The 26,519-nt window shown below is 45.7% G+C and overlaps 2 protein-coding genes across 2 annotated transcripts in view; one reads left to right on the top strand and one right to left on the bottom strand.

Annotated features, from left to right (window-relative positions):
- Positions 1-3,077: 3,077 nt before the first annotated feature.
- DNAJB9 (DnaJ heat shock protein family (Hsp40) member B9) lies at positions 3,078-25,261 on the bottom strand. The gene is made up of 3 exons (XM_078674322.1): positions 25,124-25,261; positions 18,077-18,306; positions 3,078-5,625 (listed from the first exon to the last, which is right to left on the bottom strand). The coding sequence occupies exons 2-3, from the start codon at positions 18,300-18,302 to the stop codon at positions 5,180-5,182; spliced, it is 672 nt and encodes a 223-aa protein (XP_078530448.1). The 5' UTR covers positions 18,303-18,306; positions 25,124-25,261; the 3' UTR covers positions 3,078-5,179.
- Positions 25,262-25,840: 579 nt separating this feature from the next.
- THAP5 (THAP domain containing 5) overlaps positions 25,841-26,519 on the top strand; it is a 179,724-nt gene continuing 179,045 nt past the window's right edge. Inside the window, exon 1 of the mRNA XM_078674320.1 lies at positions 25,841-25,975. The gene's annotated coding sequence lies outside the window, so the exon portion shown is untranslated. The remainder of the gene's footprint in view (positions 25,976-26,519) is intronic.

Here is a 26,519-nt window from a genome sequence, read left to right as displayed (position 1 = left end):
AGTGGTAGCTTAGATTTGACTTGACTGGCCATCCTGGCAGGATGGAAGGGAGGAGCTTGACCCAGCCTCACTTACACCTGAATAGGCTGTGTCCTATCCCCACACAAAGTACTGCATACCCCTCCTATAGTGAGCCTGGAGCCAGGGCAAGAAGGGAGGACCTCTGTGCACTTCAACTGTATGCCTTTAAAGTCCGCCCCCACTTCAAAGGCACAACTGGGTATAAGTAATGGACCTCAGACACCACCACTTCAGTACACTTCTGGACCTCTGGAGACTCTGCAAGGAAGAATTGCTGTGCTGCTGACTGAAGGTCTACTACTCTGCTGGACTGCTCCTTTGCTGGACTCCTGCTTTGCTGTGCTGCCCTGCCGCTCCACTGCCTGGGTGTGAAGGGCTGGACCTGCATTACTTGAAGCCAGTGTGACTCCAAGGGCTCGCTGGCTGGCCTCCTGATATTAAACCTGGGGGACATAAAAGACTTCCAAATACCCTGCTTCTGCACCTGGACTTTGCCATCTGTGAGTCTTCCCTGCCAAATGGTGCCACCCTAGTTCTGGACAATTGGAAGTGGGCCCATGGTGCTTGTTCCAGTGGTCCCAAAGCATCTGCTATTGTACCGACACATTGCTGAGTGGATAAGAATTGATGCATCGCCTCAGATGCGTGGATTTGCACCTACACATCGCCGCGGCTGCATGGATTGGACCAGACGCAACCCCTTCAGCATCACCACTGCATCACACGCAAAGTCCTTGCGTCTCCATTGCCTGCAGACTCAACGACAAAGCCTTTGCATCACAACTCACCGGAGTCAACGCTTCACCGCTGCTGCATAAATTGGGACCAGAGAATCATAGCTGCTGTGTGGACCAGCATAGACGCCACAACTGTACACTGCATCCTTGACGTGGATGCATCCAGGATTAAGGTACTTTTGTTCAGTGAGCCTCACTGGGTCCCTGTATCCGGCTCATGCTCCATCACGGTCAACCTGAACCTTTGACTTTGTCCCGGTCCGGTGCAACCAGATATCTAGAAGATCGCTTTTTGCTTCTATCACCATTTTGACCTAAAAACGTTTAAATTCAATATCTCAAGTTATACTCATTGGATTTTTGCAGTTTTGGTCTCGTTTTATTTATCAAATTAAGAGCTATTATTTATAATCTGTTGTGGAACCTTTTTGTGCAGGGTTTTCATTATTGTAGTATTTGAAGTGTTGCACAAATACTTTACACATTGCTTCAAAGTTAAACCGGACTGCTTTTGGCCAAGTTACCAGAGGGGGAGCACAGGTTAATTTAGGGTTTGCCTGCATCTTACCTTGACTAGGATTGTGGTTGCTGCGTGATTAGGGCTCAATACCCCAGTCAATCTACAACCCAATTTCTAACAATCATCATACTGACAGTCTCCAAAGAAATCTGCAGGCATTTCCCATTGTCAGTCCCACTAGTATTATGCAGCAGTTGAGAGTTGGAAGCACGTTGGTGGACAAAGGTACCCTCAAAGATGAGATGAGCGTGTTGTCGCCTCATCAGCCCACACCTCTCCTGGGCCGAGTCTGGAAAATAATTTGGGCTCCATGTTGCCCTGTTAACTTGCCTTACAGACTTTGTCAAGACTACCAGGGGATGTTGTTCATACTGTAGGTCAGGTCATGTAATGTTCCATTACATTTTTCCAGCTTGTGGAGTGATGTTCTGTTGTCAGGCAAGGGGCCCTCGCTCCAGAGTAAAAAAAGTGACCTAGCTCTCATTCATGTGCACCTGAAGCGCATAAAAGGGATTCTTCTACTCTGCGGCAAGGAGTACCTTTTTGCCATTCGTTGCATATGGGTGTGTAGTTTGCTTGTAGTGCCAGTCCTTAGGAACTTGCCATCCTTTAGGCCCCTCAAAACAGAGGGTCACAGACAACCTGTAATCAGTGTCACAATGTGAACTTTATAACTGCACGAGCAATTGTTAAATTGTTGCTCTAATAGCCCACGTCTTCACTTATTTTTAGAATGCATACTTTGAAACTGGCAAGTAGCAAGTAGCAAGCACCATAGTGGTCCTAAACTGTGCTGCAAGGCCAAATAGGGGATATTTGTTTACAGCTCCCCTTTTCTGACTGGGAAGAGCGACTGACTGCATACCTTATATTAAGTAGAATACTAAAAAGGTGTAAGTAGTCTAGAAGTCTAATCAAAATATCCTGGATATAAGATCATAATTTCAACTCAAAGTATAAGACACAATCTTAAAATATAATACAAACAGTCCCACAAAACTGGCTCAACCTTACAAGGAAAAAAAGTGGAAGATCGAAATATTAAACAGACAACATGCTAGTGAAACTTTGTTTTAATTGATCTTCTTGAGTTTGTTCTTCCACTCACTTTGTAACGCCTTGCAGAACATATTTTATCCAAAGACAAGTATTTAATGCACTTTTGTTTCCTTACATCCTACGTGCTACTAGAGTTTCTTGCCGTTTTCTAGCACTTTAAAAACACTGGCTACTGTCATCTTGTTTAAGGCTATTCAATTTATCAACATGGGATGGTTAAGAGCTGGTCAGCTCTCTTGAGATTTAAACTTGTGAGCTGTTGTTCAGAGAGATCTCTGCATCAAATGTTTAAATCTCCCAGTTGGGATATTTGGATACTTAAATACTGGGTGCCCTGACCCCTCCACACCTAATCTGGTTGTACTGCCCCTACTTTGCTCAACTCAAATGCTATTGGATTCAGAAAAGAACAATAACTATTGAAGCTCTTTACAGCAAGGCCTGACCACTGCCAAACTGCTACTACTGATGAAGGCAAATTTTACGTAACAGAACGTAATCCATCTCATCAATACTGCATTAGTGAAGGCGAGAAGCATCCTAAAAGCTTTGGCTTAACTACATCATGCTGCAATGTAACTGATATACAGAGATGACTTTTCTTCAAATAGCAACCACTTTCGTTTCAACTCTTTAGCGCTGCAAATGGCACTTGCAAGAATACAGGTAAGTCACACTGGAGCTGGAGGAATTACAGTTTGGAGATAGCTAGCACACACTGGAAATTTTAACCCAAAACACATTTTCCAAACTTTATTGTACATTATTATTCCACTCGTGTTTCACGAAATGAACACGATGGGTGCCATTTTGACATATTCATCCATAGGATTCATATAGAGTACTATATGCTCTGAAAAGTGCAGAAAGATTTAACATACATATAACAGCATAGAAAGTGAACACGTAAGACAAATACATTGTGTATACACAAAAACAGCACATTACATTAGTTTTCTCAAAAATATTGCACGTTTTTTCTCAAGGGGAACAGAAATTGCTGGCAGCTTTAAAAGAATGAGGTATTAGTTGAGGTTCAAACGGAGGCTGCAAAGATGAATAGGACAATGCGTTTAAAGAAAAGAAAACTAAGATGAAAAAAATTGATCCAGGAAAAAAAGAAAATGTTTCTGGCTATTACAAAGAATGCTTGGACAATTGTGTGTATTAAAAAAAATATCTAATTATTCAGTGGCTACATTACACGTTTTATAAAAATAGGAAAACAAATCTCGAGATCCAAGTCTATAATATACAAGTTATCTATGTATTTATTATGGCTAATATTGAAACAGTGTTTAGAATATTTCAAATGTAGATGTTGTGAAGTAAACTGTTAAACTCCTCCGGATATCTGTTGCAATTACAAAGCTGGCACAATGTATAAAACAAACCACCCCAACAGTGCAGAGGAGTCACCCCATTAAAATCTTAGTTCCAGGCACAAAATGTTGGTGTGTTGCCAACACCACTCCTGAACACTATATTAGATAGATTAAGATCTCGCATTAACTTAGGATGCATGTTGTATCGTCTATGTAACATAGTTCATTTCACACTAATGTTCTTGTGCCAAAAAAGATATATCTAGGTAAGTGCAAACAAAAAAATTGGCAAGTGGCAACTTAGACAATGTCAAGTCCCAGGAATATCAATTGGCATGAGGAAGAAGTTATTATGCTTTGCTCGTTTTCCAAATCCAAACAATAGCATTAAGCCACTGGGTTCCAAACCCATTTTACCCAATATTTCAAATGAATATTTTATAGTTTTGATGTGCAGTGGCTGTTGATCTGATGGCTGCATGAAAGACTTCGATCTTTGGCATTTAAATCACAAGTTATTATTCTATTTATGTAAATTTGCAATATTGTTTGAACGCCATCCACCTTTAAATGCTAGATAAAACCCATTTAAAAGGACCTGCAGAGAATTAAACCAGAACAATAGTTACAAATTCACCAAAATGGGATCATGAGGAAGCTTCGTCCTCCTTGTTCTTTCTAAATTTTTGATAAAAGTTACATTACAGGAAAGCGAAATGTAAAGCACCAACAGAAAAACAATAATAAATTACTGGCTACTTTGTACTGTTCTGTCACCAACTGCTGCAAAGTTCAACAAAAAAAATCCGTTTGCAGGATCCATATGACTTTTTTCCCCCAAGGTGACACAATCTTGCCGTCTCACCAAAGTGCCTTTAAACTGGAAGTACAAAAAGTTAGCCCTTATCTGCTGGCGTTCTATTACTATACAGATTACCATGAACCCCAGGGAAAAAAAACAGTGGTACGTTGAGAACAAAGTCTCAAATCTAAGCAGCCCTTCACCGTGAGGACTGATGGCTGTGTCATTTCACCAAGTAGCAGACATTAAATACAAATATCTTAAAGCAAATGGGGCTCTGACACACACACACACACACACACACACACACACACACACACACACTAATAACTTGGGAAAGGACTTGGGAAAGGACAGCAATGAGCAGACAACATGATTTTAGTTTACTAGGAACATCTTGTTCCTAGCTATCATTCCACCAGTATTAGCTAGCCAACATCTGACGCAGTTGCATCATTCTCCTATTCGACTTAGAACAATGAAGTGCGCTTTCAATACTACAGGCAAACATGGTTCTGTATGCTCAATTCAGTATTGTAGCCTTACCCAAAAAAAGATATGAAGGGACACCGCACTCAACGGCATGGCTTTGCACTATTATTCTGAATTAGTTTAAGTGCCTATGGGTTAAACATCTAGCAATTAAAACAAGCTTGTAGAGAACCATTAGCTTTCTCTGAATCACCACACAACAAAGGATAAATAGAAGATACAGCTACTGTCCAGAACAGTCTGTGTAAGTAGTGACCATGTTTCCTCTGCGCTGAGTCACTGTCCGGCAGTGCTTGCTTGACCCATGGAAACTGCTGTCAGTCCGCACAGTGCGTCTATGTGAACCATCAAACCCATCAAATGTAAACATTTTCTCCATGTCCTCGAACATATCATCAAATAGTCCACCACCAAAAGAAAAGTCTTGGAAGCTGTGTCGTTGCTTGCTATGAGCTTCACGATGACTCCGGAAATGGTTGTCAAAATGTTTCTTGGTGCGTGTATTTAAGTCGTCACCAAAAATGTCAAAGTCTTTAAACATATCATCAAAGTTAAAGTTAAATGGTTGCTGGAATGTGCTTTCCTTGCCTCCTCTTCCACTTGTAAAAGATTCATGACCAAATTGGTCATACTCTCTTCTTTTGTTATCATCCGAAAGGGTTTCATAGGCTGCAGAAAGACAAATATGAACAATCAGTTTCAAGGGAGAGGAATTCTCCATAGAATTAACAAGTACTTGCAATACATTCGCCCTTTGTAAGTAAAACACTTTCTGATGCTACAAACACTTTTTGAAAAGGGGGGCACGCTCTACCCAAAAATTCTGTGTACACAGCCATAAGATATAAAACGAAAATAAATTATATCTATCTAAAAGAACTAGAATGACAAGTTTTTAATCTGCTTAGGAAGAAGCAAGAAAGTAGGAGTATAATTAGGTTACATAAATCATCACTTCTGAACCACCACTAATTGTGAATTTGTTTTCTCAACACCGTTACAACCTCCTCTGTTTACTTAACCCTGCCCTGGTCTATTTGGTAATTAACCAAAATAACGATATTATCAATGTATTAAGTCTTGTCAATTCGGGATCTCCGCTACCTAGAAGACAGGTAAAGAACTCCTGTTAAATCAAATTTTAAGACATACTCTGGCCCTAGAACCTTCACATTCCTCTAGAAACAAGCTCTTTTACAGTAATATAATTTCTTTTTTTAAAGTGGTTATTCGGGGTAGAGTGGTAAGGAAGAATAAGAAAAGAACTCCTCTCCTGAGATACATGTATAGTATGCACAACTAGGCAGCCGTGCTGGTAGACGCGTTTGGCACATGTGGTGGGGAAAAAACTAAGCGACCACTTCTGACTAGAATATCTCCCTTCCCCGACACCCCCCAGCAACAAAAACAGGTTTTTTTTGGTTGCCAGAAAAAAATTAATGGAGAAACAGGCCAGCCTTAGAGCTCAACCACCAGCAATGAGGTAGATTAGGAGGCAAGTTGGGGAAGTGGAATGACTTGCTTGAGGCAAAATCGTGTTACCATAGACAATATGAAATGAAACAGACCGGATGCAGACCTTCCAACAATGGATACGGACAAAACCTTCGATCTAAGAACAATTATGTTATATTCCAGAAAAAAAGCTTACCACATAGCTCTGCATACCCAAAAAACTTTTTAAAAAACTTATAATGAGCTAAGTGGTCTATCTTGCGTTTGTTTTACGACCAGATATCTTATTTGCAAAGCTCGGCTTTTGCCATAAATGGTTAACGCTTATGCAGGAGATTCCACCCTCTTCAGGACTATTAGAAAGCGTGCAGCTCAAACAAACAAATGCAAAGTTACTAAGAAAACGTGCCCTGAGTGATGCTGCACAGATACAGGCACTTTTCCACTGGTAACTGGTTATCTTTCAGACGTTGATTTTTGGGTAAATTCATTTTACACCACGGACACGGTCTTAAAAAGAGCAATTATTTCAGAGTGCTTGAGTACAGAAAAACGACAAACTTTTTTTGTGTTTTTAAGGTATGATGTCTTAAATCTTACACACACTTTAGACATATGCCAAGGGATAGTCTGTATGGAAAGCCCTTTCTTGTTGGAAATAAATGCTATTAGAGGTCCACAGTGTGGACACATCAGAAAACCCAAAGTAAAGAACAGCTCTAAAGCAGATCTGGGACACAGAATAATAGAGACACACCTTTTATTGCAGACAAGTGCATACAGACGGTGTTTTCAGCTGAATGTTACATTGTATATTTACAAACTACTTTATTATGGGTACTAGAGGAGGCAGTGTTAATAAAATATTCCTGCGATTTCATGCAATAGAAAAATTACTCTTTGCAGATTCATAACATTTTCAACATGGTCTGGAAAAAAATGTGCATGTTATCTTTCTTAAGAAGCCTTTGCATTTTGGAAAGCACTGGGATCACTTTATTATCAAAGTCCATTGACGTGGCAAAATAGCGAGATAACATTGCCACAGAATATGCTGCATGACTTGCCGGTTTTTGGCACTTAATTTAGGCAACACTGCTGCATAATTTAGTCCTCCGCTGCTACGTCAATTCACACCAAGTTCCCTATCTTACCACGACATGACTACGAATGGCGCTTTGGGGCTCTATTTTCACTTACATCTTCAAAAAATACTCGTGACTTCTATTAATAGATTTTTGTTGTTTTGGTGTCATTTTGCTTATAGATTTTTCTCGATTTTTAAAAACTGGAGTGGTTTGTTTGGTTGTTTTATTGTGCTGTGGTTTTATTTTTTTTATTTTTATGTAACTGTTTTGGTACCTTTAAATGTTTTACATATTTTCCTTACATTAAGCCTGTCTGCTCTGTGCCACAGCTACCAGGGATTGAGCTCAGGTTAAAATTACAGAAACTTTTGACTGAACATAAAAAGTTAGTGACTATTACTTGTGATGGACTACCATCCACCCTAAATAATATACCAACTTCTCAAAACAAGCAGAATTAAAAGGTCTTCCCATAATGCAATTGTTAGACCTGTCTGGCTTTTTGCGTAGTCCCTCCAATTTATTATTTATTTTGTCCCCTTTTTGCCCCCCATACCTTTATTAATGTTTGTGTCCACTAGCTTTTCTAGGTGTTGGTGAAGGGGATAGGTGTTCTTTTTCCCCCCCATAGTTTTTCACCTCAGGCCTAGAGGCCTTTTCTGACAGGGAAATAGTTGGAGTCACAAAATGGTGGCTACTAACTGTCCTAACTGCCAAACCCAAAACCTGTCCCATAGAGTAGAATAGGGCGTTCCGGAACCTTCTGGTCCCTTCTGGACTCCTGAGGGTCAGCCTATAAAAGGCGGAATGCTGGACAGCCATTTTGTCTTGCCAGGGAAGAACAGCTAGAGTGAAGGCTGAGGTCTGGTAGGGGTAGGGTCCTGAAGGGTGGTTTACTCTACAAGGGTTGCCCTCTGTTTAGGCACTTTCCCCCCAGTCCTGTTGTCCTAGCCGAGTTAGTTTTGTCCCGCTGACCCTGGACAGAAAGGAGCCTCCAGTCAGGTGAAGGGGTTAATCCCAGTGGGCTGAGGAGCTGCAAGAATCCCTGCTCTGAGAATTGAACTGGGTGCCCTTCCCTTTCATTTGCCCTAGTCCAGTACAGCGCGCTAGCAGATCTGTGAGGAATACAAAGAACTGGGAGCTTTATACGCGGTAAACCAGCTCTACTTCCCATCTGTAGCGGTAAAAGCAGGTTCTTGTCCTGCGTGTAGCTGAGACCCTTGTTCCCCCTTACCGGTGACTGGACCTGCTGAGCGAGGCTGAGTGGGGTGAGAGGGTTAATTGAAGTTCCATTGCTGCCCTGATCCTTCCGTGAGCCGGCTCCTCTGGGGTGTCGACTGCGCTTCTGAGACAGCGCTGACCGAGGAAGTGAGAGGGGAGACTCAGGGTACTGTGGCCAGCGCTACTGCGCATTCTCCCGTTTGACCCGCTAATCTTCCCAGGAGGGGCCTAGGGTCGAGCAGGCCCACTGCGGAGCCACTACCGGCGCCAAGCCGGCAGAGCAGGCTCAGGCGGCGGATCACTACTCCCCGCGCATGCGTGTTGCGCTTCCACGGGGGAGGAAACCCAGTTAGCAGACGGCGAGGGAATCGGATGAGGAGCAGCCGCCGGGCATCAAGCTTCCCGCTCCAGTGCGGGAAACGTCTGCAACGAGGACCCCTGCTTTCCTAAGGAAGGAGGGAGCGGGGCGGTCCGATTAACAGGAGAAGAGCACTTCGGCAAGAGAGGTGCAAACAGGGTGATTTTGTCCCTTGCCTCCGCACTAACGAGGCGGGAGGTCAAGAGACCACGGAACAGAGTGGTGGAATCAGGAGACACGGGCTGGAGGGCCCATATCCCCCATGAAACGAAGTAAGGAGAGGTTGAGCGGGGGGGGGGGGGGGGGGGGGGGGGAGTCAGAGATTGTGAAGTGTCTCTCATAAGAGCCGAGACTACCGCTTGACTAGACCAGGATCAGGCTGGTGCTGGGGAGCGCCCATCCGGTTCTGAAAAGTAACAGTGGAATATACAACTCTGAAGGTGGAGTGATCTTTCTGATGTAAACCAATAACCTGATTCAAATGTCACTTATGTTGGCTCTAGTGGAAAATCCAGCTGAAAGGGGCTAGAGAAGAGGGAGGCTAATCAAACCTTCTGTGATCTAAAGTGGGGAGGGGAGAGTTAAGGTTTAGGTGTATCAGAAAAGACTAAACCAGTAAAGTGAGGAGTCTAATGTAAAGTACTGTTAATGCTGAGTAATGATATGATTTAACAACTTCAATGGTAATGTGATTTATGTCCTGACAATCTGTAGTGTATTAAGTTGTGATTCTGAAAACAAAAGAGCAGAGATATTATTATTTTTATAAACCAGCACATATTTTTCCAACATTGGTGTAGCGTCATTTTTGTGTGCTATTGCGTGAATTTATTGCTGGGTGGTTTGCAACCTTCACACTTTTGCCTCTAGTATTGTGTCTTACCCTAGGCCAGGCTACCCTAGGTGACCTGACATCCCAGGTTCCAACAGATTGGTGTCTAGCGGTGGGATCCGGACTGTGGTTGCAGCTACTCAGTAGTAATTAAACGTAATACACTAGCCTACACCAGGAGTTTTCTCCTAGCGGCCCTCCTAATTTGTCCTTTTGTTTTTCCAAATTTGTTCCTGGTGGTGGGGTGGAGGTGGCTTTAGGTTGCCCTTGCAACTCTAATTTCCTTGTGTGTATAACTTGGTATTGCCTATTGTAAAATGGAGTTTGCACTAGAAAACCTAGATACCTATTCTGTGGCTCAGCTGAAAGATTTCTGCCAGAAAATGGGGGTATTTTTTAAGCATGGTGCCAAGAAGGGGGAACTCCAGTCCAGTCTAAGGGCTTGGGTGGAGGCACACAAAGAAGGGAAGGAGGAGGATGAAGGGGCAGACCGGGACCCGGTTGTGGAGATAAATGGATTATTCCACTCGGAGGGGGAAAACCTACTCCCAGGACCAGGGTCCTACTCCAGGAAAGGCAGTAGTGTTTCCGGGGGAGGCTTAACCGAAGCAGAGCTCGCTGACAGGAGGGAAAAGAGGCAATTAAAATGGGAGTTGGCTAAGCTGGAGCAGGAGAAGGAAGAGAAGAGGATGGTTCATAAGTTCAGGTTGAAAGAGTTGGAACTCCAGGCCCTGCAACGGGGACCTTCTCCTGTAATAAATGGTGGCAGCGAATCCAAAGAAACAGCCAGGGAGTCCAGACCCTATTTGCCAAAAGACCTTATTGCTAGCTTTAGTCAGGGAGATGACATAGCCAAGTGGTTGGCTGCCCCATGGGGTGCAGGAGAAGCACTGGGGGGTGGTTTGTATAGATACATGCCTCCTGCTGGTCGGGACACCTTGCTGGCCCTGGAACCAGAGGAGCAAACCAACTACCCCATCATGAAGCTAGCATTAGTAAGGAAGTTTGGGCTTACCCCAGAAAGGTACTGTCAGAAGTTCAGGGGGAGCCACAAGTTGGGTACCCAGAACTGGGTGGACTTCCTTGACTATGCACGTAAGGCATTGGAGGGCTGGGTCAAGGGCAGTGAGGTGAAGGACTATGAGGGGTTGTATGATCTATTTTTGAAAGAGCACCTCCTCGAGAAATGTTTTCCCGAGCTGCGCCAACACCTGGTGGACAGCAAGCTGACCAATCCCCGGAAGCTTGCAGAGGAGGCGGACAGCTGGGCAAGTACCCGGGTGTCCTCAAAGGGGACTGGAGGGGATTCCCAAAAGGCCGGACAGGGCGCCCCTCAGAAGAAGGAGGGGGGAGATAAAAAGAGGGAGTTCTCTAAAGGTCCCCAAAACAATTTCCAAGGAAAGGGAACAGGTTTCACCCCTGAGGTAAACCCGCCCAGAAACCCTAATCCTGGCCAAAGCCAGCAGCCAAGGGTTCTCCACTGTTTTGAGTGTGGTGGTGTTGGACATTATAAGGGAGATGTCAGATGCCCAAAGAGACCACCCCCTCCCACCGGAGGAAAACCACCGGGAGTAGCTAGTGTAGAGCTCGGGGAGGAGTTGCCCTTAGATAAGGGGGGTGAGTGGGCGGGTGTCACCTTAGTGTCCCTGGGAGAGCGGGAGATGGTTCCAAAGATCCAGGTGCCCCCAAATACTACAAAGTATGGGCAGTGGGTCACCATCAATGGCCAGAGAGGGGAGGCTCTGAGAGATACAGGAGCCAGTATGACTATGGTGAGAAGTCAACTGGTGTCTCCAGAGCAGGTGGTTCCCAATGTACTCCACCCCGCCGCGATGGCTGACGGCAGAATGGGCCACTATCCAGTGGCTGAGGTTCCCTTTGAGTGGGAGGGGGTTGCAGGTTCACTTCGAGTTGCCGTAAGCCCTGCCGTGCCAGTTGATTGTCTGCTGGGGAATGACATGGAGCACAACACTTGGAGAGAGGTGGAATACCGGACGCACTCTGCGATGCTGGGTACACCTGATTGGGCCTGTGTGAGCACACGGTCTGCGACTACCCGAAGAGGGAGTTCGCCTGGGTTGGAGCCTGGAACAATGGCCCAACCCGCTGCCAAAAAGGGACAGACCCGGAGACAGGAAGAGCCTGCTTCGGCTTCCACGCCCCATGTGACAGATCGGCCACCGGCGGTGGTGGACCAGGAGTCCGTGGAGGGGGGAGTAGACTCTCTGGAGGATTTACCCATCCCTGCTGAGTGGCATGTGGAGGGAGGACCTACCAGAGAGGAATTCTGTAGGGGGCAGAGGGAGTGCCCTACCCTTGAGGGACTGAGGCGTCAGGGTGAAGCCCAGGCAGCAGGTGATGCTACGGGACACCACCATATTTACTGGGAGGATGGACTCCTCTACAGTGAACCCAAGGTACCCTTACCTGGCTCATCAAGGGCCTTGGTAGTCCCGCAGCAATACCGAGCCTTTCTGCTGGAATTGGCTCATGCAATACCCTTGGCAGGACACTTAGGCCAGGACAAGACCTTTGCTCGGCTTGTCCTCCACTTTTACTGGCCTCAGATGAAAGTGGCGTCCAACACTTACTGTCGGACATGTGTATCCTGCCAGGCCAGTGGGAAAACAGGGGTGAAGCTGAAAGCTCCCCTTGAACCACTTCCAGTCGTTAGCACCCCTTTTGAAAAGGTGGGCATCGACATTGTAGGGCCATTGGATCCACCAACAACAGCTGGTCACAGGTTTATCCTGGTTCTGGTGGATCATGCCACACGGTATCCAGAGGCCATTCCTCTGAGGACTGTCACTGCACCTGTGGTGGCTAGGGCCCTGATGGGGATCTTTACCCGAGTGGGATTCCCCAAGGAAGTTGTGTCCGACAGGGGGACCAACTTTATGTCAGCTTACATGCGGGCGATGTGGAAGGAGTGTGGAGTGACTTACCGGTTCACCACTCCTTATCACCCCCAGTCGAATGGACTGGTAGAGAGGTTCAATAAGACCCTGAAGGGCATGATAAGAAGTCTGCCTGAGAGCCTACGGAGGAAATGGGACGTCCTCCTGCCCTGTTTGCTGTTTTCCTACCGAGAAGTGCCGCAGAAGGGAGTGGGCTTCAGCCCTTTTGAACTGTTGTACGGGCACCCTGTGCGTGGACCTCTCAGCCTGGTGAAGGATGGATGGGAAAAGTCTCCCAGAAAGCCTCCTCAGGATGTGGTGAGCTACATGCTGGCCTTCCGGAGCCAAATGGCCATGTTGTGGAAGCAAGCTTCTGACAACTTGGAGGCCAGCCAGGCAGTAATGAAGGAATGGTACGACCACAATGCTCACCCGGTGGAGTTGGAGCCTGGCCAGAAAGTGTGGGTGATGGAACCTGGAGAGCTAAGTGCCCTTCAGGATCGTTGGACAGGCCCATTTGAGGTGTTGGAAAAGAAGGGTAAGGCCACTTACTTGGTGGATCTTAAGACCCCTCGACAGCCCCTACGGGTGCTGCATGCCAATCGCCTCAAACCCCACCACGAGAGGCCAGAGGTCATCCTGATGATGGTGACTGATGGTGCCGAGGAAGCAGAAAGCGAGCCTCTCCCTGATCTCTTCTCATCTCAAGAGAAGTATGGGTCGGTGGAGGGAGTGATTCTCTCCCCATCCCTAACTCCTGAGCAGCGAGAGGATTGCCGCCAGGTATTGGAGCAGTACTCTTCGTTGTTCTCCCTTGTCCCGGGAAGAACCCACCTGTGTACCCATGATGTGGACACCGGAGACAGCCCACCAGTGAAGTCAAAGACCTACCGGCTGTCAGACAAGGTGAAGGCTAGCATCCATGGAGAGGTAGCCAAGATGCTAGAGCTAGGAGTGATAGAACCTTCCAACAGCCCTTGGTCCAGTCCGGTGGTGCTAGTGCCAAAAGCCACCCCACCAGGCACCACACCAGAACTGAGGTTCTGTGTGGATTACCGAGGACTGAACTCAGTTACAAAGACTGATGCTCATCCGATCCCTAGGGCGGATGAGTTAATTGACCGGCTAGGAGCTGCCCAATACCTAAGTACCTTTGACCTCACTTCAGGGTACTGGCAGATCTCCTTGACAGATGGAGCAAAGGAAAGGTCAGCCTTCTCCACGCCTGAGGGACACTTCCAATTTTGTGTGATGCCCTTTGGGCTCAAAAATGCCCCTGCCACATTTCAGCGGCTGGTGAATCAGGTCCTCTCTGGAATGGAGAGTTTCTCTGCTGCTTACCTGGATGACATTGCTGTCTTCAGTAGCAGTTGGGAGGACCATTTGCAACATTTGCAAGCAGTTCTCCAGGCCCTGAAACAAGCTGGATTGACCATCAAGGCCAGCAAATGTCAGATTGGGCAGGGGTCGGTTGTGTACTTTGGACACTTGGTGGGTAGGGGGTCAGTGCAGCCCCTGCAGGCAAAGATTGAGGCAATCATGGCCTGGGAACCCCCCCCCCCCCAAGACACAGACTGAGGTCCGAGCTTTCCTGGGCCTCACAGGCTACTACCGTCGCTTTGTGAAGGGATATGGCACTATTGTAGCGCCCCTCACAGAGCTCACCTCAAAGAAACAACCTCGACGGGTAGTTTGGACGAAAGCTTGTCAGCAAGCTTTTGAGAAACTGAAGCAGGCAATGTGTGCAGCACCGGTCCTGAGGGCCCCAGACTTCTCCAAGGAGTTCATTGTCCAGACAGATGCATCAGAACATGGCATTGGGGCAGTGTTATCGCAACTAAATGAAGAGGGCCTGGATCAGCCTGTGGTCTTATCCAGGAGACTGCTTCCCCGGGAACAGAAGTGGAGTGCAATTGAGCGGGAAGCTTTTGCGGTGGTGTGGGCTCTGAAGAAGCTGCGGCCATACCTCTTTGGCTCGCACTTCCTGGTTCAGACTGACCACCGACCCCTTCGTTGGCTGATGCAAATGAAGGGGGAGAATCCCAAGCTGTTGAGGTGGTCCATCTCCCTACAGGGAATGGACTTTCGGGTGGAACATCGGCCTGGAGTGGACCACGCCAATGCAGACGGTCTCTCCAGGTATTTCCGCTTTAGTGATGAGGACTCCCAAGGGGTTGGGTAGTTCTCCCCACTTTCAGCTGGGGGGGACGCGTGTTAGACCTGTCTGGCTTTTTGCGTAGTCCCTCCAATTTATTATTTATTTTGTCCCCTTTTTGCCCCCCATACCTTTATTAATTTTTGTGTCCACTAGCTTTTCTAGGTGTTGGTGAAGGGGATAGGTGTTCTTTTTCCCCCCATAGTTTTTCACCTCAGGCCTAGAGGCCTTTTCTGACAGGGAAATAGTTGGAGTCACAAAATGGTGGCTACTAACTGTCCTAACTGCCAAACCCAAAACCTGTCCCATACAGTAGAATAGGGCGTTCCGGAACCTTCTGGTCCCTTCTGGACTCCTGAGGGTCAGCCTATAAAAGGCGGAATGCTGGACAGCCATTTTGTCTTGCCAGGGAAGAACAGCTAGAGTGAAGGCTGAGGTCTGGTAGGGGTAGGGTCCTGAAGGGTGGTTTACTCTACAAGGGTTGCCCTCTGTTTAGGCACTTTCCCCCCAGTCCTGTTGTCCTAGCCGAGTTAGTTTTGTCCCGCTGACCCTGGACAGAAAGGAGCCTCCAGTCAGGTGAAGGGGTTAATCCCAGTGGGCTGAGGAGCTGCAAGAATCCCTGCTCTGAGAATTGAACTGGGTGCCCTTCCCTTTCATTTGCCCTAGTCCAGTACAGCGCGCTAGCAGATCTGTGAGGAATACAAAGAACTGGGAGCTTTATACGCGGTAAACCAGCTCTACTTCCCATCTGTAGCGGTAAAAGCAGGTTCTTGTCCTGCGTGTAGCTGAGACCCTTGTTCCCCCTTACCGGTGACTGGACCTGCTGAGCGAGGCTGAGTGGGGTGAGAGGGTTAATTGAAGTTCCATTGCTGCCCTGATCCTTCCGTGAGCCGGCTCCTCTGGGGTGTCGACTGCGCTTCTGAGACAGCGCTGACCGAGGAAGTGAGAGGGGAGACTCAGGGTACTGTGGCCAGCGCTACTGCGCATTCTCCTGTTTGACCCGCTAATCTTCCCAGGAGGGGCCTAGGGTCGAGCAGGCCCACTGCGGAGCCACTACCGGCGCCAAGCCGGCAGAGCAGGCTCAGGCGGCGGATCACTACTCCCCGCGCATGCGTGTTGCGCTTCCACGGGTGAGGAAACCCAGTTAGCAGACGGCGAGGGAATCGGATGAGGAGCAGCCGCCGGGCATCAAGCTTCCCGCTCCAGTGCGGGAAACGTCTGCAACGAGGACCCCTGCTTTCCTAAGGAAGGAGGGAGCGGGGCGGTCCGATTAACAGGAGAAGAGCACTTCGGCAAGAGAGGTGCAAACAGGGTTATTTTGTCCCTTGCCTCCGCACTAACGAGGCGGGAGGTCAAGAGACCACGGAACAGAGTGGTGGAATCAGGAGACACGGGCTGGAGGGCCCATATCCCCCACGAAACGAAGTAAGGAGAGGTTGAGCAGGGGGGGGGGGGGGGTGAGTCAGAGATTGTGAAGTGTCTCTCACAAGAGCCGAGACTACCGCTTGACTAGACCAGGATCAGGCTGGTGCTGGGGAGCGCCCATCCGGTTCTGAAAAGTAACAGTGGAATATACAACTCTGAAGGTGGAGTGATCTTTTTGATGTAAACCAATAACCTGATTCAAATGTCACTTATGTTGGCTCTAGTGGAAAATCCAGCTGAAAGGGGCTAGAGAAGAGGGAGGCTAATCAAACCTTCTGTGATCTAAAGTGGGGAGGGGAGAGTTAAGGTTTAGGTGTATCAGAAAAGACTAAACCAGTAAAGTGAGGAGTCTAATGTAAAGTACTGTCAATGCTGAGTAATGATATGATTTAACAACTTCAATGGTAATGTGATTTATGTCCTGACAATCTGTAGTGTATTAAGTTGTGATTCTGAAAACAAAAGAGCAGAGATATTATTATTTTTATAAACCAGCACATATTTTTCCAACATTGGTGTAGCGTCATTTTTGTGTGCTATTGCGTGAATTTATTGCTGGGTGGTTTGCAACCTTCACACTTTTGCCTCTAGTATTGTGTCTTACCCTAGGCCAGGCTACCCTAGGTGACCTGACATCCCAGGTTCCAACAGCAATGTACCATCAACTGCAGAAGATGGCATGAAAAATAGACACAAACACGCAGATCAGTTCCAATGCAACAGTAAGAAATGCACACAAAAAAATTGGAAGCAGAAATATATATATACGCACACATACATACACACACAAAAACAGGACTACGAATATTAGTGACGAATAAATTAACAGAGAGATCAGGAATGCAACAATCATTTTAAAACAGAAAAACAACAATGCAAGTGTTCTAAGGCGCTGCAAAATTGACTTATGACTATAGATGGAGTTGGTTACAGCATTCAAATGGAGCAGCTGCAGTGATAACAGACAACTCGAATCAGAGAAACCTGAAAGTTGCAATGGAGAGTGGAAAAAGTGAGGTTGTAACAAGGATTATACTACTGTGTTTTCTGTAGAGATCAGTGTTAACTCTCCAATGTCTAAAGAAGATAGAATTTTTTTTAGAAACTTTTTCACACACAAGAGACAATGACAGTGAGGCTGAGTGGGACATTACTATCAAGTCTATGAATAATAACACCACATCATGACTATTATTACATTCCTCTTAATAGCGGAAATGGCAATCAAGACTCCTGAAGAGAAAAGTACAGTACACACTGCAAAATATAGAATTATAGATTCTCCAGCAATAATATTATATTAAATTGGAAAGGATGAGCACAAATATATATATATATATACATACATATATATATATACACACATATATATATATATATATACACACACACTAGATTGGAAGGTGTGTAATAGGTTCTGAACTATAATAATGGAAGATACTAGCACACATCTTAATTGAAAACAGCAGAAATAAAGGTAGTGTGGGGAAACTTATAAGATGAAATTGATTGAGAAAATTCCGCTTTAACAATGTGCATATTTTAACCAACACACTTTAATTATCTCACTCACAAAAGCGCCGAGTTGCAAGCTTTCAAAGTAGTATTTACTCGTTTAAACTCACTCAATTTCAGACAACTTCAATAATTAGTAAATAAACTTATACGTGTACAAAAGCAACAACTTACCTTCTGCAATTTCTCTAAATTTTGATTCAGCATCAGGACTCTTATTTTTGTCAGGGTGGTATTTCATGGCCAATTTGTGAAAAGCTTTCTTTATTTGGCGCTCAGAAGCATTTTTAGGCACCCCCAAGATATCATAGTAACTTCTGTTGGCCAAGATAAGCTCCGAAATCATCAATATACAAATGGCGAAAGTGCACACCGAATGCGCCGGTGCCATGCCTGCCATATCCCTAGGAGAGAAACAAAAGTATGATTACCTTTAGTGTTCCAATGCAAACTGTTATCAGTAAAACACAACAGCATGTGACAGGCCCCCATCCAAAATATCATCTAAATATCCCAAAACAGGCAGGAAATCAATAGCGCAGAGTATTTTGTTGCGTTTCTCATACAGGGAAACCTAGAGCCTGGAAACCATTGTTAGGACTGCCAAATATTAGAGACCCACAATATCAAATATGTGAGGGTTGTGCTTTGCACACGCTCTAAAGTCAATCAATCAATCAATCAATCAATCATAACATATGTATAGCGCACTACTCACCCGGAAGGGTCTCAAGGCGCTTGGGGGAAGGGGTCCGCTATTGCTCGAACAGCCAGGTCTTGAGTTGTTTCCTGAAGGTGAGATGGTCCTGGGTCAGCCGAAGGTGGATGGGGAGGGAGTTCCATGTCTTGGCTGCCAGGTAGGAGAAGGATTTGCCTCCGGCGTTGGCTCTTCGGATGCGTGGTACGGCGGCGAGGGCGAGGGTAGTAGAACGTAGCCGACGGGTGGGCGTGTAGAAGGTAAGGCGGTCGTGGAGGTACTTGGGGCCCAGGTCGTGGAGAGACTTGTGTGCGTGGGTGAGGAGCCTGAACGTGATCCTCTTGCTGACGGGGAGCCAGTGCAGGTCCCTCAGGTGGCCGGAGATGTGGCTGCGTCGGGGGATGTTCAGGATGAGTCGGGCGGAGGCGTTCTGGATGCGTTGGAGTCTTTTCTGTAGCTTGGCTGTGGTTCCGGCGTAGAGGGTGTTTCCGTAGTCCAGTCGGCTGGTGACGAGAGCCTGGGTGACCGTCTTCCTGGTTTCGGTCGGGATCCGGCGGAAGATCTTGCTGAGCATGCGTAGGGTGTTGAAGCATGATGAGGAGACGGCGTTGACTTGTCTGGTCATCGAGAGGGAGGAGTCCAGGATGAAGCCCAGGTTGCGTGCGTGGTCTGTTGGCTTGGGAGTGGTGCCCAGGGCGGGGGCCACCAGGAGTCGTCCCAGGCGGAGGGCGATGGTCCCAGGATGAGGACTTCCGTCTTGTCTGAGTTCAGTTTCAGGCGGCTGTTTTTCATCCATTCGGCGACGTCTTTCATCCCTTCGTGTAGGCTAGTTCTGGCGGTGTCGGGGTCTCGGGTGAGGGAGAGGATCAGTTGTGTGTCGTCGGCGTAGGAGATGATGTTGAGGTTGTGCTGGCGTGCAATGGCTGCAAGAGGTCTCATGTAGACGTTGAAGAGGGAGGGGCTGAGTGATGATCCTTGCGGGACGCCGCAGATGACTTCGGTGGCCTCGGATCGAAACGGGGGAGGCGGACTCTCTGTGTTCTTCCGGCGAGGAACGAGATGATCCACTCCAGTGCCTTTTCTTGGATACCGATGTTGCTTAGGCGTTGAACTAGGGTGCGGTGGCAGACAGTGTCGAACGCTGCAGAGAGGTCCAGGAGGATGAGTGACGCCGTTTCCCCGTTGTCGAGCAGGGCTTGGATGTCGTCGGTGGCTGCGATCAGGGCGGTCTCGGTGCTGTGGTTGGCTCTGAAATCGGACTGCGAGGGGTCGAGGGATCCGTTTGTCTCGAGGAAGGCGGCAAGCTGTCTGTTGACAGTCTTCTCGATGACTTTAGCAGGAAAAGGGAGGATCGAGATGGGGCGGAAGTTCTTGAGGTCGGTGGGGTCCGCTGTTGGTTGGTTGGTAAAGTAACATTGTACATGCTAGCGAATTCTGGCAGAACAACTTTTCTGGGGGCACAAACTGTTTGAATAAATGCGTAAATGTAAGGAAACAAGACTAAATGAAATTGGCGATGCACCTTGCTTAGCTTTTCTACTTTTTCTTTTAAAGAATGTGCTGAATCTGAAAGACCTTGACCCTCCTGGATAGGCATCAAAGAGGCTTAGCTGTGCATTTCATAAAACTGGAATAAGTAGGCACAGGGGCTTTTTTTTTTATCTTTTGCAGACATTAGGGATACTGGCCATGTTACAAAGAGATCCGAGGTCTTCATGGACAGCAGAGAAAAAAGGGTGGATGTTTACTGAATAAACGGTACGGTGAATTCTACATTGCATATTATTCCGAGTGTTACATGAATAAATCAAAGGGGCAGAATGAGATGGGAGCTCGGAATACATAATGTCGCTCATTTATGTGTTTCAGGTGTCAGCTTCTGAGTAGCTGCTGATGCTTCTGAATCTCGTGTAATAGCAATGTAAAGTTCAATTTCCCTTGCAAGCTAAAGGAGCCCTGTAGTAAAATTCGGACTACAGCAAACCCATACATTTTCTGAGAGAAAAAAGAGGCCATCATTGGTATGTAGTAGAAGAAAAACTGGGTTATATAAATAAAAGACAACCTGGGGCTTAGACACTGGTAGACCAATCTAACACATGGGCTATTCAGGGTAAGGTAGAAGGATAACTTACCCTATATAGGAGTAGCGGTAGAAGCCAGAAACCGTACATCACATAACTGTGTGCACAAAAGCATCCACAACCAATAAAAAGAGATCACAATCATACTGGCTTTATCTGGGGTAATTTGTTACTGTTAATTCATAGCAGGAGTTTACAGGATACTCCTGTAAGCAACCCACGTTCTACAGAATAGGATGGGCATGCTCTGCAGCGTCTTTGTTTGGCTTACAAGTTCAGTGCTTCTGTTCAATGCACATGTAGGCTTATGTCCATAAGAGACATACATTGTTTCTCGTGGAATGCTCCTCCTTACAGTGCGAGAAAACAGTACCAGGTATGACCTTAGCAGGAGTCCAGGACACAGACGTGTTTACTAAAAATGGTGCCCTGGCCCTATACTAGTTTGAATTTCACGAGTAATGCTTTGTGGGCAACCTCTGGACATCCTCTTTCTGATGAATTCACAGCTTAAACAGAAACGCCAGTATAGACATTACCAACATACAAATTGTAGACTTAACTCAAAAGAAGTCACAGAAACCAGTTTACAGTTTGTTTAAAGGAATAAATGGAGTCAGCATTAGCCCGAGTGGAGTTAGTCACTGCACAATGTACTATGCACAACTGAAATTGTAGAGGGGTCAAAGTCTACTCCAAGCCCCACAAATAATGTCAAATGTTCTGCTTCAAACAGAAATATCATATTGAAAAGAACCTGGTTCATCTACTTTTAGTGTTTGGGGTGTAGATCCACAGGTATCCTTAAAGACAAAAATCCCTTAAATGGCCCACATGGGGAAACCAGACAAGTAGGGTGTGTTAATTTGAAATGGAATATGTTTCGCACTCTAATAAAATAAAAAACCGAATTTGTATCCTTTTTATGGCCACTGTTGAAGAGGGAATTTGTAAAGAACACTCTAGGTGAACTGACAAAATGAAGCTACATCAACATTTGTTTGTAAATACTGTTGCTAAAGTTAGACCCCAAATTGCGTGGTAGTAAACATTTGGATTTGAAAAGGGTGAACTACATAAAGTTTTATTTCTTTAAATCTACCAAAAGGGCTCACTGATACAAAGATGATGAACTACCCATCTTAGAATTACGATATCAGGTGTAAACTTAGGGCTAGTGTTTAAGGGTCAGGGTAGCCCAACAGAGGTAGAGAGATTCTGTTTTTGGGGTACTAGAGCACTAGCTTTGGCAAGTCTGTCTTTCTGAGGAACTGTCCTTCACATGTGCAGACCTGCCCTCTTAACTCGATTAATACATTACACTGCCTCAATATTTCTAGCAGATTCCTCCTCCGCAGATGGAGGAGTCTAAAAAGCTGGAAGAGTTCAGCATTTCAAAAATATATACTTTATACGACAAATGCAGCCTTTATAACGCTCGATGGGGAGAGGCATTAGCCATTTTGCATTCCCCGGAATTTCACAGCTAATCACTACATGGAATAAAAATGTTTACTTTGCAGAGTAATGGACCAGGGTCCCCAATAAATTTTCCGGTAGAAGTCGTTTCAAATTATCATCAAGAAGAGTAGAGAGCTGATTTCAAGTTTATAGATACACAGCTATTAAACAAATGAGCCAATCTCTGGGAATTTACGAATTACCCTGAAATACAGTTTGCCATGTGTTAGAGCTAGTATTTTACAAAATTCTGATTAGAAATGCACGGGTCTTTGGAACCTTATGATAGTAACAGGTACCCATCTGTTAGTGTGGGGTCTGTGTTGGATTCCTATGGTCTTAAAATGAATATTCGCATTCTTTCAGCCTAGGTCTATTTTCAGACCACTACCCAACATTTCTGAAATTGCCACAAAGACCCCAAAAAATTGCAGAAAGATCCAAAAGCAAAAAAAGTGGTGACAAGCCACCCTCTGTAACCGTTCGCTGTTAACTATATTTAGCTGTCCATAAAAGACATGACTAATGGACTAGATTAAAACGTAAGTTTGAGTAATTGAAATTCTTTTACCTGTCTTTTAAAAAAAAGTCCACTCCCTGTGACGTGGTGAGACAAACTAGAAAGGGTGGCGACTGTGGAGAGGTTTGCCCCAGTCATTTCAGGTCAAATTAAGAACATATCCCCTAAGTAGTTATCAGCCTTAAAAGCCATCCACATATATAACAATTACAAAATGGTATACTATTTAAGGGCTGAGTTATAAATATCAGTCTTAGTGTTGTTAAAAAAAAGTGATATTTGTTATGAATAATGTGTGACAACTAGAAATAAAGTACTAACACCACAGTTTTGGATTAAAAAAATTAAACTACTCAGATATTCTTTTGAACAATTTTCATAACCGGTATTATTGTATCATAGTTCATCGTCATCAATAAACTTGATTTAAGATAATTGGGGCATACAAGAAAGATAAAGTATTTCAACATCATACAATTTTCTTGTCATATAAATAAACATTAAAAAGTGAAAAACCATCCCCTGTGAACAGGAAGTACAAGTAGCTGTATAATATCTCAAAGCCATGAGGGGTGGAGCCTGACGGACAACTTCCACGTTTAGGATTTTGAAACTCTGAAGGAAACTGACAATATGTACAAATGAAATGTGATAGTAAACCAGGTACGGCTTGATACATTGGTCACAAGAGGCTGCCTTTTAAGACACCTGCGGCAGATATCGTGTATCCAGCAAGTTCCAGAGTATAAACGCAATAAGATAACTCTGGTGGTTTAGGCATTTGCTGGAGAGAGTTGTGTGTTGACTACTCAAACATTGACTCATCATAAAATAGCATAGAGGGTTATTGTGCCTGTAACAAGCAGGTCCTTGGATTGTTTTTTGGGAACACAATTCAATTAGTTTCGGTTATTGTTACAGATATCCTTGTGTTACGTATAGATCACAAATTACAAACCTTGTACTATAGCTTAGCGAATTGTAAATAAATATCTAGGAGAGGAATGCAACTTGCAAAGCATCAGTTTGGAACCTAACCCCTCTCCCCCACACTCCTATTATTCTTAGGTTACTAAAAAAGAGTTCCTCTTCGTGTTAAAACACATCAGTATATGCAATAGAAATGGTTATTGGTGCATTAATTCACAGACAGTTGCACTCGATATCTTAATGTGCATGCATATCTCTTTAAAAGCTAGTAAAGTCGAAACCTTGCCGCCGAATCATAATTTATCCTAGAAGTCCTTGGGAAGTGACAACAACCTTAGTGTCTTTGTTTCAGTGGGATTGGTAGCAAGGCGGTAATCTTTAGCTAGGTCTCTTGAGAGTTGAATGCGTGTGCTGATGGCCCTTAAAGTGAGGTCCTTGTACTGGACCCAGATGGAACTGACATTAAGACACCTCCATCACACCTTGTTGATCCAAACGCAGAGGACAGAAAGTGTAGGTACTCGGGAGTGTGTCCTTGGGTCATGCCTGCTGCAGGGCCATTTCAATCGCAACATTGCAGTGGATGCAGGTGCTCCCTTTCCTTACTTGGGTGCAGTTTAAAGAATTATAGTTTGGGACAACCGTCCTGTCACATATTGCTATTGTGCACAGAAATTTTGTCAGTACCACTAGGCTGCGTTTATTTAACGCCACGACACCCCGACCACGCCCCTCCTTCATGCTGTCACGACCCCCAGGCGACCAGAATTTACTGGGTGCGTCCCAATCCCTCCCCTCCCCCAGCAGTCCCATTTATAATGTATGCAGGACAGCCATTTCCGTATAACTGATTCGCCTCAATTGACTAGTCTAGTGCTACAATATAGGCTCCATGACCCCCCCATGCAGTCATTTTCTAGAAACCCACGGATCAAGATTTCAAAACGTTACCTTTTTTCGATTCGTACTCCATACAACGTAGAGTGTAATTAAACACCTATTTTTTTAAGTCTAAAGAAATATCGCCGCTGTGGGAGATTTGTAACAATGTACAGGACTGCACTACGTATATTGAATGCACGCATTTCTTGGCCTTTATCTTATTGTATGTCTTGCTATCGGGAACTTAAGCAAAGAATGTACACGTTGTGAACTCCTTGTTTTTCTCTGCTGAATTCTATAAAAACAGTTAAACCATAAAGAAATATTGCCGTCAATATGAAAGTTTCACTACCACTTTCACAGCAAGCGACCAGTGGCCTGCATTGACCATTTTGGATGATTCATCAAGTGCAATGCAAAATGTTCCCAAATCACTTTCTGTGGATGGACTGGTGGATTATGCCAATCGGGACACTGCCGACCAATCAGAAAACTCCTCGAAATACAATAATTTTGCCCGATTGGACAGCATCTCTTCATTGTGGGGGTGCTGAGGAGCTCTATTCCAAGCCTCAAATCTGGTAACAAACTCACCTCGTCAAGTGAAGTCAGAGTGAAAAAAGACCCACAACCTGAACCCCACTCACCTGCTCCTTGAGTGCTTCCCGACCTTTGTCCGCTCTAGTCCAACTGCCTTCCCAGCCTGCCTTGACACTACCTCTCTTCAGCGCTCCTCCACGCCCCTGCCACCCACCCGCGTCACAGCCTGGCTCAACTACACGAAGCGCGCACCCATTGGTCCACATCAGCCAGCTGACTCGCGGGATAAGCGCACGTGGATGACTGTTTCTTTTCCACAAGACCTTGACGTCACTTCCTCGTTTCAGAGAGGAGAAGCACGGCAGCAAAAGAGAAAAGGGTATATTTATTTCCTGTCTAATCAAAATGTTTGAAGCACCTAGAGCAAAATTGCTCTCACCGCAGCGGTCGTCTTCGGAAAGAGGTGTATTAGTTATTCATTCAGTAGCAAACAGTTAAACAATCATGTACTAATGACGCTAAAAAGAGAAGTGGACACGCCTATACCTAGCTTGGAAATAATGCTCACACTGTCGTATGGACGAACGACCTCTTTTAAGTATACAAATATGCTGACATGGTCAACATTCGTACACAACTCCTTTTACAACAGCTTTACTACTTGTATATTGCCACTGTATTCGTCTCTGGTAGTGGTTTAATTTCAGCACCCCCGTATTTAATACCGAACACTATCACTCCAAAATGTCCGTCAGTGCGAACAGGATCGGTCGACGAAGGAGGTCAGGGGTCACGTCAGCTGTCCGGGCACTGTAGTTTCCATATCGCTCTGTTGCCCTGGGGCCCCCTATACAAGCAACGCATTTACCCGTACCATGCCCCGCTACTGTGCCGCCTTCAGCTGCAGAAATCGAGGGGGCAGGGCTGGCCGGAGAAGAGCGCAGGCTCAGCTTCTACCCGTAAGTGCGCGGTGCAATGTTGGTGCGCTGTTGCTTTTCGGGAGGGGGCGCGGGGGGTACTGGGACTGAACCCTTTTCACAACTTGTAATTGTATTGTAATTGTATTGTAATTGCATTTATATAGCGCTTACTACCCCTGACGAGGCGTCGAAGCGCTTTTTCGGCGGGTAGCACGCTACTCCGGGACCCACAGAGGATTAGTGTTGAATTAGTATAGTGAAACATGCAAGTACATTTTAAGTGGTGGATAGGTTAATCAGTTATTTGGATTTGGAATGATAGCAGAAGGATAGAGTAGGACAAAGGTTTGTATTTATTTATCGCTCGCTTGTTGACGCATGCTATTCAGGGAGCCTATAGAGCATGGGTACTCACATACTTTCCCTCAGGGCCAAATTTACAGTGTGGTTTGTGTCCGAGGGCCGCACCGGTGGGGGCGGGGTCAGTGTGGTGGAGCGGGCGGGGCTAGAGCAACAGAAAAAACTGTGACCATGAGGTTGAACACCTGTCCCTGCAGCAGACGCCTTCGTCCACTAAGCTACA

Source organism: Lissotriton helveticus, chromosome 1_1 (assembly GCF_964261635.1).
Source record: "Lissotriton helveticus chromosome 1_1, aLisHel1.1, whole genome shotgun sequence".
Taxonomy (NCBI): Eukaryota; Metazoa; Chordata; class Amphibia; order Caudata; family Salamandridae; genus Lissotriton; species Lissotriton helveticus.
The sequence above is the reverse complement of the archived record's forward strand: the minus strand, read 5'-3'. Positions and strand labels throughout refer to the sequence as shown.

Excerpts from the sequence above, each read along its gene's own strand:
- DNAJB9 (XM_078674322.1), bottom strand. The coding sequence starts at position 18,302 with ATGGCAGGCATGGCACCGGCGCATTCGGTGTGCACTTTCGCCATTTGT. Across the intron at positions 5,626-18,076 it reads ATTTAGAGAAATTGCAGAAG|CCTATGAAACCCTTTCGGAT; the intron begins GTAAGTTGTTGC and ends GTCTTTCTGCAG.